General features: G+C 45.4%; 1 protein-coding gene across 1 annotated transcript in view; it reads left to right on the top strand.

The window, feature by feature from the left end:
• Positions 1-13,710, top strand: part of EPB41L4B (erythrocyte membrane protein band 4.1 like 4B) — a 139,075-nt gene extending 125,365 nt beyond the window's left edge. Inside the window, exons 24-26 of the mRNA XM_052644951.1 lie at positions 2,108-2,176; positions 12,346-12,518; positions 13,641-13,710. Of these exons, the coding sequence (XP_052500911.1) occupies positions 2,108-2,176; positions 12,346-12,518; positions 13,641-13,710 (312 nt within the window). The remainder of the gene's footprint in view (positions 1-2,107; positions 2,177-12,345; positions 12,519-13,640) is intronic.
• The last annotated feature ends 1,336 nt before the right edge of the window (positions 13,711-15,046 follow it).

The raw sequence follows: 15,046 nt of genomic DNA, 5'->3' as shown, positions 1-15,046 counted from the left end.
GGGGCTCTCACTCCAGGATGGACGCAGAGTTTGGAGTCCAACCAGCCCTGGTCAAACTGGGACTCACGACTGTGGTCCCAGCCCTTTCTCTATAGGTCTCAAGAACTGTGAAGAGTTCGTTTTCCTAGAGCCATGATGTGCAGAGATGCTTTCCGCAGAGAGAACACTCGTAGTTGCATTTCTGTTGCAAACGAAAGCTTTTAACTTGTCTTTTCCTGCTGTTTCTCAAGATGACGATATGAGAATTACGTAATGACTTGAAAGGAATCTCCTGTAATCCCAACCTGGCACAACTTTTTTTTTCATTTTTGCATGTTTCCTTCTAATATTTATTTATATTCACTCACAGTTTCACATAGTTAAATCATAGCATCACCTGCTATTTGCCTCTTTTTGCTTAATGTTGTATTGCTTCTAGCTTGTTCTTGGTACCACGTTCTATGTATTCCATCAAGTGAATGGTCCATCATCTACCTAACAAACTCTTCCCTGCAGGACGTGTGCTTTGTTTCCAGTTTGTCACTGTTCCAGGGAACACATATAACTTGTGCATCAGGGGCTTTATTTTTTCAGGCCAGACCCTGTTGGGTTCAATCTTGCAACTTTGGCTTTGTCCCCAATTCTAACGTGGTGATACCAACGACAGCACCATCAGGAGAGTGTATGTGCTTTGTCAGAGCTCAGCAACCCAGAGGGTAACTGTTGGAATATCTTTTCCTTCTTTAGAGCAGGTATAAGATAACTCTTGGACGTTGCCAACTCTCGCATTTCTTTAATAGCAATAATAATCCTCTTTTTCCCTTTTATTTCATGATGGTCTGAGTCTATTCTGTACGTTACTTTCACATTGCTGTTGGTCTCAGCATACCGCGTTGAACCATTAAGCCCTGCAAGGAGTGAGGCTTCCTCCAGTCCTTTATGTGCTGCACAACAGGTAGTCACTACCAGGAACGTGAACTGGCTTCTGAGTCCAAGGGAATTTTGAGATGTTTAAAAAGAGAGTTTGGGGAAGGGGTGAGCGGGCTTGGATTAGACATCTCAGTGCCCACTGCAAGGACATTGTCATTTCTAGATGGGTTAAGTTGAGACCTACTCAGCTCCCTCAGAAATCCTCAGCAGATTTGGGTCTGATCTGATGTGTTCCTGTGCATCCCTATCTTACCCCCTATTAGAATGACTCAAAGCCATCAAGTAACTACTGTCCCTGAAAGACACTAAAGCGACTGCACATGGGAAGTGGTGGCCTTGGTGTCTTGGCTGCAGCCCTCTGGTGGAAGTGGAACAATGTGCGTTCACCAGCAGGCAGTTTCTGTACCCTGAGGCTGCAGACAAAGCTAGTGCCAGTCATCAGGACCCTGGGCCTGCTGGCAGTCTTTGAGGCCAGCTTAAAGAAACATAATCCCTCCCCGCCCCCTCCCCTCCAAAGGCCTCTAGGAGGCCAAAGATGAAATGACCCAAGAGAAAGAAATGGAAGCAAAGGCTCTTGATGGCCAGTTGGCACAACCTGATCCTGCAGGATGTCCACCCTCTCCAGACGCCAGCACAGGGCACTTGTGATCACCATGCCTTCTGTCCCCAAGGCCAGGGTGGTAGGAGTCTTCCAGGCTTACCTGGGTTCCCCTGAGGTTTCCCTCTATTGCCCAGTTTATAGGGAGCCCAACAACTAAAGTGAACGGACAGCGAGCCCTCCTGGCCTGATTAGTCCAGGCCTCCTGGTACTCTGTCCACTCTGATAGACTCTGTTCCCTATCAGTGGCGTCTAGTCCATTCCCCACAGCTGCAGAGGGGCCATCAGCAGGCCCCCACGTCGCCCTCGCCTCCTCATTACACTCCCTGGCTACAGTCAGAGTGAGGCAGTGTAGGTGTCCTGCAAACACAGGACTCCAGCCTGTCTTCCTTGCAGAGGCCTGGCCCTATGGCACAACTCCAGGCTCAGATACAGCCGCTAGGCAACACTCGTAGGGGCCCTTGGTTTACTTCCTCAGCAAGCAAGGAAGGCTCGGTGTGTGTGCTTCTGTATCCTTCAGTTTAAAAGTGTGCTGCCAAAGAGTTCAAAGCTTTGTTTTCTAATCTGAAAGTAACACTCTTCTCTGTCTCTTTTTTGAAGATAAAAACATTCCCGGCTGATACAGTGACCCCTTTTCCTGATCCTTTCATAACAGGGCCACAGCTTACCGTAAGTAGATCCGGAAAACAGATCTGTGTTTCAAGACATAGTTCCTGGGTGGCATGCTTTCCTGTGGATTGCCAGGCAACAATGCCAACAGCTCTTGTTTATTTATTTATTTTTGACTGCATTGTTTCTTAGTTGCGACATGCAGGATTTTTTTTTTTTTAGCTCATGGGCTTCTCTCTAGTTGTGGCGCACGGGTTTAGTTGCCCTGAAGCATATGGGATCTTAGTTTCTGGACCAGGGATGAAACCTGCATCCCCTGCATTGGAAGGTGGGTTTTTAACCACTGGACCACCAGGGAAGCCCCACCAACAGCTTCTTCTGATCACTGTGAACTCTGTGAGGCTGAGAAGAAGTCAGGGTTTGAGGGTCAGCATTTTCTAGTTACTTTATTTTATTGAGGTGAGCTTCATGTAACATAAAATTAACAGTGTTTGAAGTGACAGTTCAGTGGCCTTTAGTACATTCGGAGTCATGCAACTACCACCTCCAATTCTAAAACCTTCTCATGACCCCCAAAGGAAATCTCATGCCCGGTAAGTAGTCATTCCCATTTTCCCCTTCACTCTGGCCATTGTCAGCCACCAATTTGCATTTTGTCTCTTTGGATTTGCCTAGTTTGGATATTCCATAAAAATGGAATCATAAACTATGTGACTTATGTCTAGTTTCTGTCACTTAGCATCATGTTTGTAACATCTATGTATGCTGTAGGATGTATCAGTATTTTATTTCTTCTTATGGAGGAATAATATTCCATTGCACTTATATACCACGATTTGTTAATCTATCCATTCATGGATGGGTTTTGGGTTCTCCCCACTTTTTGGCTACTGTGAACAATACTGCGATGAACATACATGCACATGCATTTATCAGACTCTGTTTTCAGTGCTTTGGGGTTGGATCTGCATCTTGATAATGGTATGACTTATGATTTTAAGTTAAGATTTTGCCACTCTGAGCACCAGTCTCCTTTTATTTAAAGTAGAAATAGTAATAAGAACATCCTCCTCCTCATATCTGGTTGAGGCAAGGGTCAAAAGGGATCAAGAACTTGAAAGTACTCGACCATGCAGAGACCATCCCACGAATGTCAGGTACGATTGTTGTTCCTCAATGCTGGAGAGGCAGGGTGGTGTAATAACAAGAGCAGGTAGTCATGACAACCGGCTTTCCTGTTGCCATGGCTCTCTGTGTCGCTGAGCAGCTTATTTAAACTCTCTGCAAACTGCTGAAATGTTTTTAAACATTTAAATGTTGTAGTTTCCTCATCTGCAAAGTGAGAGAGTTCGATGATTTTCAAGATTCTCTTCAGCTCCTCAACTTTTTTCTTTAATTAAGAGCTTGTGCAGAAGCTCACTCTCTGATGAGCAGAAGTAGGGTTTAGGCTCCCTCCTCTCTCTCCTGAGGCTTTCCTGGTGGCTCAGTGATAAAGAATCTGCCTCCTGATGCAGGAGAGGCAAGTTCAATCCCCTGGGTCGGGAAGATCCCCTGGAGAAGGAAATGGCAACCCGCTCCAGCATTCTTGCCTGGAGAATCCCATGGACGGAGGAGCCTGGGGGGTTACAGTCCATGGGGTTGCAAAGAGTTGGGCATGACTGAACACCCATGCATGCCTCTTTCCTCTCCCTCCCTCTTCCTCCCAGGGATCAGAGTTTGCAATTCCTAGAACCACTTGGTCCCTGAGGTTCCTTCCAAAGGTCAGTCTAGAGGATCTTCTGGGCGGGCTGTGTGGTGCCCTAGGGGTAGCTTGAAGTGCAGTCTCAGGGGCTGGCTGATGGTGGCTACCTGAGGTGGCTTCAGCCATATGAACAGGAGGGCGTGAGCAGTGGCTGATTCAGGTCTGAGGATGAACAGACCTGGGAAGGTGTTCAACAGTCTGTGCAGAGACAAAAGCAGGTTTCTAGAACAATCCATGGGGCTTCCCATGTGGTGCTACTGGTAAAGAACCAGCTCGCAAATGGAGGAGACATAAGAGATGTGAGTTCTGTCCCTGCGTCAGGAAGAGCCCCTGGAGAAGGGCATGGTGACCCAGTTTTCAGTGTTCTTGCTGGAGAATCCACGGACAGAGGAGCCTGGTGAGCTACAGTCCATGAGGTCACACAGAGCGGACGCAACTGCAGCGACTTAGCATGCACACATGCACAACAGTCTGCACTCGGGTCATGATTGGCTTCCAGCACCTGTCTTTTAAGGAACAGAGGGCAGAGACACAGGGGCTGGGCCAGGCATTCAGTGCTGCTGCCAGATACTCATCTGGCCCCTGCAGTTTGGCTGGGCACAGCTTCCCTAGCTGGAGGCTCCAGCTCCACTTCCTCTGCTGGCCATGGCGGGCACTCTGGCCTGCTGCCCAGCCTTGGCAGTGCTGTGAGACTCCCAGGGAAGTCCTTCCTGAAAAGCCGGGGGCCGAGATGGAGCAGGAAGCCAATGTCAGAAACCATGCTGGGACTTTGAAGAACTGGGCAAGAGTGGCTTGAAGGCAGCTAGAGCAGGCAGAGGAAGCAGCATGAGCCAGAGTCCTGGGGCAGAGGGGGCATCCCACCTCCAGGGGACGGAAGCGAGGCCAGCGGGCCTAGATGGCCGAGAGCAAGGCTGTGGGGCACGAGAGCAGGAAGGGGAGGAACGCAGGGACAAACCCTGCAGGGCGCAGCCATGCTTGGCTGAGCTCAGAGGGGTAGTCCGTCCGTGAGAAGCCTTTGAAGGACTCTGAGCAGGCCAGGGACAGGGCAGCTGCATTTGGCGATGATCCCTGTGATGGCAGTGAGAGGAGCTGGGTTCAGGCAGTGTGGACTCTGGGCAGTCCTCTAGAAACCTCGAACAGTAGTTCAAGGGAAAGAAGGCAGAGAGCTTGACCCAGAGTGCTGTTGATGGTGGAGGTGGATAGATGTGCACAGATCGGGGAAATATTTAAGAGGCTGGTGAGGAATTGGATTGGATGAGGGAGAGAAAGGGCCAGAAATAGCTCTCAGATTCCTGACTTGCAGAATGTGGATGGAGAGTGGGTGCATTCACTGAGACAAGGAAATCTTAGGGTAGACTGAACCAGGAGGGGTAATGAATTTGCCTCTTGCCATGATGTGTTAGAAATGCCTTGGAAATGCCTGGATGGAAACAGTGAATGGGCAGCTGGATCAGTTCAGTTCAGTCGCTCAGTCGTGTCTGGACTGCAACACGCCAGGCTTCCCTGTCCATCACCAACTCCCGGAGCTTACTCAAACTCATGCCCATCGAGTCGGTGATGCCATCCAACCATCTCATCCTCTGTCGTCCCCTTCTCTTCCTGCCTTCAATATTTTCCAGCATTAAGGTCTTTTCTAATGAGTCAGTTCTTCCCATCAGGTGGCCAAAGTACTGGAGCTTCAGCTTTAGCATCAGTCCTTCCAATGAATATTCAGGTGATGTCCTTTAGTATTGACTGGTTTGACCTCACTGCTGTCCAAGGGTCTCTCTAGAGGCTTCTCCAACACCACAGTTCAAAAGCATCAATTCTTTGGTGCTCAGATTTTGTGGTCCAACTCTCAAATCCGTACATGACTACTGGAAAAACCATAGCTTTCACTAGATGGACCTTTGTTGGCAAAGTAGTATCTCTGCTTTTTAATATGCTATCTAAGTTTGTCATAGCTTTTCTTCCAAGGAGCAAGCATCTTTTAATTTCATGGCTGCAGTCACCATCTGCAGTGACTTTGGAGCCCAAGAAAATAAAGTCTGTCACTGTTTCCATTGTTTCCCCATCTATTTGCCATGAAGTGATGGGACCGGATGCCATAATCTTCATTTTCTGAATGTTTAGTTTTAAGCAGGTTTTTCATTCACTTCTTTCACTTTCATCAAGAGGCTCTTTGGTTCCTCTTCACTTTCTGCCATAAGGGCGGTGTCATCTGCATATCTGAGGTTATTGATATTTTTCCTGGCAATCTTGAGTCCAGCTTGTGCTTCATCCAGCCCGGCAGTTCACATGATGTACACTGTATCATATGACCTAAATCAAATCCCTTATGACTATACAGTGGAAGTGAGAAATAGATTTAAGGGACTAGATCTGATAGAGTGCCTGATGAACTATAGACAGAGGTTTGTGACATTGTACAGGAGACAGGGAATAAGACTATCCCCAAGAAAAAGAAATGCGAAAAAGCAAAATGGCTGTCTGAGGAGGCCTTACAAATAGCTGTGACAAGAAGAGAAGTGAAAGCAAATGAGAAAAGGAAAGATATACCCATCTGAATGCAGAGTTCCAAAGAATAGCAAGGAGAGATAAGAAAGCCTGCCTCAGCAATGAAGGCAAAGAAATAGAGGAAAGCAATAAAATGGGAAAGACTAGAAATCTCTTCAAGAAAATTAGAGATACCAAGGGAACATTCTATGTAAAGATGGGCTCAATAAAGGACAGAAATGGTATGGACCTAACAGAGGCAGAAGCTATTAAGAAGAGGTGGCAAGAATACACAGAAGAACTGTACAAAAAAAATCTTCACAACCCAGATAATCATGAAGGTATGATCACTCACACTCACCCAGAGCCAGACATCCTGGAATGTGAAGTCAGGTGGGCCTTAGGAAGAATTACTAAGAACAAAGCTAGTGGAGGCGATGGAATTCCAGTTGAGCTATTTCAAATTCTAAAAGGTGATGCTGTGAAAGTGCTGCACTCAGTATGTCAGCAAATTTGGAAAACTCAGCAGTGGCCACAGGACTGGAAAAGGTCAGTTTTCATTCCAATCCCAAAGAAAGGCAATGCCAAAGAATGCTCAAACTACCACACAATTGCACTCATCTCACATGCTAGTAAAGTAATGCTCAAAATTCTCCAAGCCAGGCTTTAGCAATACAAGAACCATGAACTTGCAGTTGTTCAATGTGGTTTTACAAAAGGCAGAGGAACCAGAGATCAAATTGCCAACATCCCCTGGATCATCAAAAAAGCAAGAGAGTTCCAGAAAAACATCTATATCTGCATTATTGACTATGCCAAAGCCTTTGACCGTGTGGATCACAATAAACTGTGGACAATTCTGAAAGAGATGGGAATACCAGACCACCTGACCTGCCTCTTTAGAAATCTGTATGCAGGTCAGGAAGCAACAGTTAGAACTGGACATGGAACAACAGACTGGTTCCAAATAGAAAAAGGAGTATGTCAAGGCTGTATATTGTCACCCTGCTTATTTAACTTATATGCAGAGTACATCATGAGAAATGCTGGGCTGGAAGAAGCACAAGCTGGAATCAAGATTGTTGGGAGAAATATTAATAACCTCAGATATGCAGATGATACCACACTTATGGCAGAAAGTGAAAAACTAAAGAGCCTCTTGATGAAAGTAAAAGAAGAGAGTGAAAAAGTTGGCTTAAAGCTCAACATTCAGGAAACTAAGATCATGACATCCAGCCCCATCACTTCATGGCAAATAGATGGGAAAACAATGGAAACAGTGGCTGACTTTAATTTGGGGGGCTCCAAAATCATTGCTGATGGTGATTGCAGCCATGAAATTAAAAGACGCTTACTCCTTGGAAGAAAATTTATCACCAACCAGACAGCATATTAAAAAGCAGCGACATTTCTTTGTCAACAAAGATCCGTCTAGTCAAGGCTATGGTTTTTCCAGTGGTCATGTATTGGATGTGAGAGTTGGGGTATAAAGAAAGCGGAGCACCGAAGAATTGATGCTTTTGAACTGTGGTGTTGGAGAAGACTCTTGAGAGTCCCTTGGACTGCAAGGAGATCCAACCAGTCCATCCTAAAGGAGATCAGTCCTGGGTGTTTGGAAGGACTGATGTTGAAGTTGAAATTCCAATACTTTGGCCACCTGATGAGATGAGCTGACTCAATGGAAAAGATCCTGATGCTGGGAGGGATTGAGGGCAGGAGGAGAAGGGGATGACAGAGGATGAGATGGCTGGATGGCATCACTGACTCGATGGACATGGGTTTGGGTGGACTCCAGGAGTTGGTGAGGGACAGGGAGGCCTGGCGTGCTGCAGTTCATGGGGTTGCAAAGAGTTGGATATGACTGAGCAACTGAACTGAACTGAACTCTGCATATAAGTTAAATAAGCAGGGTGATAATATACAGCCTTAACATACTCCTTTCCCAATTTGGAACCAGTCCATTGTTCCATGTCCAGTTCTAACTGTTGCTTCTTGACCTGCATACAGATTTCTCAGGAGGCAGGTAAGGTGGTCTGGTATGCCCATCTCTTTCAGAATTTTCCGTAGTTTGTTGTGATCCACACAGACTTTAGCATAGTCAATGAAGCAGAAGTAGATATTTTTTCTGAAATTCTCTTGCTTTTCTATGATCCAACGGATGTTGGCAATTTGATTTCTGGTTCCTCTGCCTTTTCTACATCAGCTTGAACATCTGCAAGTTCTTGGTTCACATACTGCTAAAGCCTAGCTTGGAGAATTTTGAGCATTACTTTGCTAGTGTGTGAGATGAGTGCAATTGTGCAGTAGTTTGAACATCCTTTGGCATTGCCTTTCTTTGGGATTGGAATGAAAACTGACCTTTTCCAGTCCTGTGGCCACTGCTGAGTTTTCCAAATTTGCTGACATATTGAGTGCAGCACTTTCACAGCATCATCTTTTAGAATTTGAAATAGCTCAACTGGAATTCCATCATTTCCACTAGTTTTGTTCATAGTTATGCTTCCTGAGGCCCACTTGACTTCACATTCCAGGATGTGTAGCTCTAGATGAGTGATTACACCATTGTGATTATCTTGGTCATGAAGATCTTTTTTGTACAGTTCTTCCATGTATTCTTGCCACCTCTTCTTAATAGCTTCTGCTTCTGTTATGTCCATACCATTTCTGTCCTTAATTGTGCCCAACTTTGCATGAAATGTTCCCTTGGTATCTCTAATTTTCTTGAAGAGATCACTAGTCTTTCCCATTCTATTGTTTTCCCCTATTTATTTGCATGGATCACTTAGGAAGGCTTTCTTATCTCCTTGCTATTCTTTGGAACTCTGGATTCAGATGTGTATATCTTTCCTTTTCTCATTTGCCTTTTTCTTTTGCCTTTTGCTTTTTGGCAGTTGGATATTGAAGTCTGTATCAGGAGAGAGGACTAAACTGGAGATTATAATTAGCAAGATATTAATACCAACAGCTCGATGGTAATGGTAGCCAAATTCATAAGCTTCAGCTTCCTAATTTTCTTCATCGTGTACATCATATTCTCTTTTCCTCCCTACCAAGGTCAAGATATTTGACCTTGCTGTAGAGGTGGCCTCTCCAGAGACTCCCTGCCCTATCCTGTCCACAGTCAAGGGGGAGTTCAGCAGCTCCAGGGGACTCCATACAGTTATTCTGCTAGTTGATCCAGCATTGACCTTGAGCCTGAATTCAACAACCAGACTCCTTGGTTGGTTCCGAAGCCAGTTCCTACCTTGTATTTGAGCCTGATGAGTCTACTTGATAGTCAGCCAAGGGCCTCGGTCTGTCTAAGATGAGGACCTCTGCCTGACTCTGGTCAGATTTCTGTTCCATGATCTTCTTCTTAACCTGGCCTGGCCCTATGTTACCTGCTTTGTTCCAGCAAATGTTGGTTCACTCATTTCTTCATTCAGCAAATATTAAGAAGACTAGTACTCAGGGTTGAGATTTAATAATCGTAATTTTCGCTGCTCCCTGAGGTCATTCTTGGGCTTCTCAGGTGGTGCTAGTGGTAAAGAACCCGCCTACCAGTGCAGAAGACTTAAGAGAACGTGGATTCAGTCCCTGGGTGGGGAAGATCCCCTGGAGGAGGAAATGGCAACCCTCTCCAGTATTCTTGCTTGGAGAATCCCATGGACAGAGGAGCCGGTGGGTTACAGTCCATGGGGTCACAGAGAGTTGGGCATGACTGAAGTGACTTAGAGCACGAGGTCATTCTTAAGTTAGGTTGGCTCTTTTTCTCCTATTTTGCGTGCATGGCAATGAGGAATATAATGACTGTTAGTAAAGCTGGATGCCACTGCCTTGATTCATGCTAAGGCCCTGGTACCTTCCCTGCAATTGCCTTTGTATGTAAGTGCATTTCCCTCTTTTTCCAGAAAGAGTCAAAATTGGCATCAAAAGCCCAACCTACACCTACTTTATTGAAGCAACAAAATAACATCTTACCCCAGCTCCTGTATCAGGAAGGCTGGACTCAGCCATGCTTTAAAATGACAAATTGAATTTCCTATTCATGCTGCATGACCGCCATGGGTGGGCTGTGCCTTCTGCTCTGTGTTGCTTTGTTTCTGGGACCCTGGCTAATGGAGCAGCTGCCCTCTAGAACACTGCTGGTCACAGAGGCTGGGGGGAGGTGGGGAAAGAAGCGACAAATCGCACACCAGCTTAACTCTTCCAATGGAAATAAAACATGGTGGCTCATGTCCATGGCTAAAGCAAGGCACTGGCCATGCCTAACTTCAGAGTGGGGTTGAGGGGGACTTTCCTGGGGGTCCAGTGGTTAAGACTCTGTGCTTCCGCTGCAGGGGCCACAGGTTTGATCCCTTGCTAGAGAGCTAAAATCCCTCATGCCAGGAAGCAGAGCCAATAAATAAATAAATATTTATTAAAAAAAAAAAAAACACTTTTAAAAGTAGGCTGGGGAAGTGTAATCCTACCATGTCCCTGGAAAGAAATGAGCCAGCATTATCTAAGGAATCACACAAGTGACCACTGCATCCCAGCGTTTGTGAAAGCCCCCTGTGGCAAACATCACACGCCAGCAACTCTGTGACGCTCTGTTCTTGTGACCAGTTCTCTGGCATTGCTCCAGCCCAGGCCAGCTCAGTTCTGTCTCTGGAGGCAGCTGTAAAACAAACAGGGGCTTATATTTTTCAGCAGTAGTCTTTCAGGACTCTCAAAGATAAAGATTCTCCCCATTTAGAATCTTGGTTCTAAATACTGGTTCTTAGTGCTTCCTGTGTGACCTCGAGAAGATTACTTAATGTCTCTGAGCCTCAGTTTCCTTTTCCATAAAAATCAGTTCCAAGATGTGCATTTTTCCACCTTCTAACATCTCTGAAATTAGAGTAGATGTTACACTAGTGGGCCTGACAGAGTTTGAACAGTTACTTTTTCTCTGTGGCGTGTGCAAGAAATGGTGCGTCTTATAAATGATGGCGTCTACCAGTCAGAATGGCTGCGATCCAAAAGTCTACAAACAATAAATGCTGGAGTGGGTGTGGAGAAAAGGGAACCCTCTTACACCGTTGGTGGGAATGCAAACTAGTACAGCCACTATGGAGAACAGTGTGGAGATTCCTTAAAAAACTGCAAATAGAACTGCCTTATGACCAGCAATCCCACTGCTGGGCATACACACTGAGGAAACCAGAATTGAAAGAGACACGTGCACCCCAATGTTCATCGCAGCACGGTTTATAATAGCCAGGACATGGAAGCAACCTAGATGTCCATCAGCAGATGAATGGATAAGAAAGCTATGGTACATATACACAATGGAGTATTATTCAGCCATTAAAAAGAATACATTTGAATCAGTTCTAATGAGGTGGAGGAAACTGGAGCCGATTATACAGAGTGAAGTAAGCCAGAAAGAAAAACACCAGTACAGTATACTAACACATATATATGGAATTTAGAAAGATGGCAATGACGACCCTGTAGGCAAGACAGCAAAAGAGACACAGATGTGTAGAACAGACTTTTGGACACTGTGGGAGAGGGGGAGGGTGGGATGACTTGGGAGAATGGCATTGAAACATGTATACTATCATGTAAGAAACAAATCACCAGTCTAGGTTCGATACAGGATACAGGATGCTTGGGGGTGGTGCACTGGGATGACCCAGAGAGATGATATGGGGAGGATGGTGGGAGGGGGGTTCAGGATTGGGAACTCATGTACACCCGTGGCGGATTCATGTCAATGTATGGCAAAACCAATACAGTATTGTAAAGTAAAAAAAAATAAAAATAAATAAATGGTGGTGTCTACCACGATGAAACATGACCTCCCCCTTAAAGATTGTGAAAAAGTAATACATGTAAAGTGCTTAGCATAGTGGCTGGCACTAAATAAAATGGTTTAATACATGGCTATTGATGAACTATTATTAAAAAATGACAGGGGCTGTGTAGTAAGGCTGAGGAAACAGCTGACAATATGAAAATGAAACCCAAATTGAGGTTGACGTCCTCTTTTCTGTTTCCTCTCCAGGCAGACTTTAGAGACAGTAAATTACAGTGCTGTCCTGGCCCGTCTTCCCCGCTGATTCCTGCAGCGACCCTGAGGCCCTTGACAGAGACCGTGTCCACAGTGCAGACCATCTACACCATTCGGAAGCCTGTTTCTCCAGCAACCAGGTGTGTCAGGTCAGCAGGTGCCAACAGGTAACTCTGGTGACAGGGAAACCAGGCTCAGGCTCGTTGTCACATCCGCAGCAATGTTTGCGACTCTCTTATTCATGCTTTTCTTCATGTGTTCTCCAAGTATTTACTGAAAGATCATCAAAGGCGGCTGCTGCTGCTAAGTCACTTCAGTCGTGTCCGACTCTGTGCAACCCCATAGACGGCAGCCCACCCGGCTCCCCCGTCCCTGGAATTCTCCAGGCAAGAACACTGGAGTGGGTTGCCATTTCCTTCTCCAATGCGTGAAAGTGAAGTTGCTCAGTGGTGCCCGACCCTTAGCGACGCCATGGACTGTAGCCCACCAGGCTCCTCCGTCCATGGGATTTTCCAGGCAAGCGCACTGGAGTGGGGTGCCACTGCCTTCTCCGCATCAAAGGCTAGACAGTATTATTCTAGGTGCTAAGGATGTAGAGTGAGCAAGACATAACCCCTAACCGCAAACTAGCCCTCCAAATGGTTTCCCACGCTTTCTCGATACACATGCGCACGTTTCTTCCATCAGTATGATCAGTGTGTACACTATCTTTGATTACTTCCTCCATCTAACACAGATCTCTTTTCAACACTGATCCTGCTCTCACCACTTTCAGTTTCTTTGTATTCATGTAATGTGGTTGACCTCACTTGTTGCCGTTACTAGATATTTGAGTTATATCCTATTTCAGATTAAACTGAAGAGCCCCTGGAGACGTGAATGGCTACCCACTCCAGTATTCTCGTCTAGAGAATTCCATGGACAGAGGAGCCTCGCAGTCCATGGGGTCACAAAGAGTTGGACACAGCTGAGCGGTTAACACTTTGACTTTCACATTGCTGAGGGGGTGCTATGTGCCAGGTCTACGTTCAGCTCTGAGGGTTCAGAGAGGAATGGTGTATGTAACAGGCAGTCCTCTGAGGAGCGGTACCTGCAGAAGCTGAAGTCTGGTGGGGGAAATCCATGGGCAGCCAAGTTCAGGTCACTGTAGGGCTGGCAAATGGAGGGGTTCCTTAAGGAGCCTGAAAGAGCAAGTCAAGAGCTGGGCTTGGGAAATGGCATTTAAACTGAGGCTGCTCTTACCATTTTTGAGCGTGTATCTCACCATTTTGTCACCTCCTCTTTCTCAGTGCAGAGACACTCCGGCAGGAACTGGAGAGAGAGAAAATGATGAAGAGACTGCTGATGACCGAACTGTGAAACTCTCCCCTGGCTGCCTGGAGGAGGGCATGGTGCCTTCTGTCCGTTTTCTTTCTTCGGGCTTCGTGTGCTCGCTGCAGCACAGCATACAAGCGTGTGCTCTGTTCGCCCAGGTCTCCATGGCCGGTCAAAGCCAGCCTCTGGCTTGACTTTTATTGGAAAAGTTATTTGCTGTCTCCTGAGTATTAGAGGTTTTCCTACTACTCAATGTAGTTGAGACAAAATTTGGTAAGCCTAGGAGAAGAAAGATGGGAAAACCGGGATTCCTTTTCAGAAGCACCTGTGTGTACATATTAATACCCACAGGGGTTAATATGGCATGGAATCCTTTGCGCTCAGTCTCAACCATGTGATTTTGTATGACTGACACTTGCACCAAGCTTTGACTGTTTGTTAAAGAGTCATTTTTAATGAGAGAATAATTCTTTACTGCTGGTTTTTCATTTACACTGGTAAATGCACAGATCTTATAAAGTCTTTAACATTCATTTTTATTCAGACACGAGTAGGTGAACTAAAAAAGGAGAGTTGCAATCACCAGGACTGAAGTTATTGCAGCTTAATCAGAAATATAATTTAACTTGTGAATTTGGGGGTTATGATATTATTGGGGATACATAGAATTTATTATTGAACCCAAAGTAAAAACTTAAATTGTCTGAAGTAGTTGAAATTGTCTCAAAATCCTTACAAAGGGATTTGATAGCAGGATTCATTTGGGTGTTCCATGAAGGAAAATGATCTCTAAAGCTGATCAACTCATGTCCTGCTGATAGAAACTTGAGCAGAAGAAACGTTGCTCTTTTTTATATAGTTTCAAGAAATGTGTTTTTAAATTTTTCTTATGCACTTGAACAACTTTGCAGGAATAAAAGAACCCCCTAATCACAAACCAGCCCTCCAAATGGTTTCCCATGCTTTCTCGATGCACAGGCACCCATTTCTTCCATCAGTATGATCAGTGTGTACATAATCTTTATTACTTCCTCCATCTAACACATATCTTCCCTTTGCAACACTGATCCTGCTCTCACCACTTACACTTTCTTTGTTTTCATGTAATGTGGTTAACCTCACTTGTTGCCATTACTAGATATTTGAGTTATATCCTATTTTTCATTGTCATAAATAGTGCTGCTATGAATGTCTTTGTAAAAAATAAAATGTTTCTTCCTTTGGATTCTTCCCTTGGGAGTATCTCCAAAGAGAGATGACAAAGTCAAAGAGCATGAAGTTTTTTATAGCTCTTGTTTCATATTGTCAGATTGCTTTCTAGAAAGATCTAGTCTCCTGGTTGAAAGGACCTTAAAGGTCATCAAGTTCAACCTCCCATCCT

This window comes from Budorcas taxicolor, chromosome 8, assembly GCF_023091745.1.
Source record: "Budorcas taxicolor isolate Tak-1 chromosome 8, Takin1.1, whole genome shotgun sequence".
In the NCBI taxonomy this organism is placed as follows: Eukaryota; Metazoa; Chordata; class Mammalia; order Artiodactyla; family Bovidae; genus Budorcas; species Budorcas taxicolor.
Note: the sequence above shows the minus strand (reverse complement) of the source record. Positions and strands in the feature narration are given on the sequence as shown.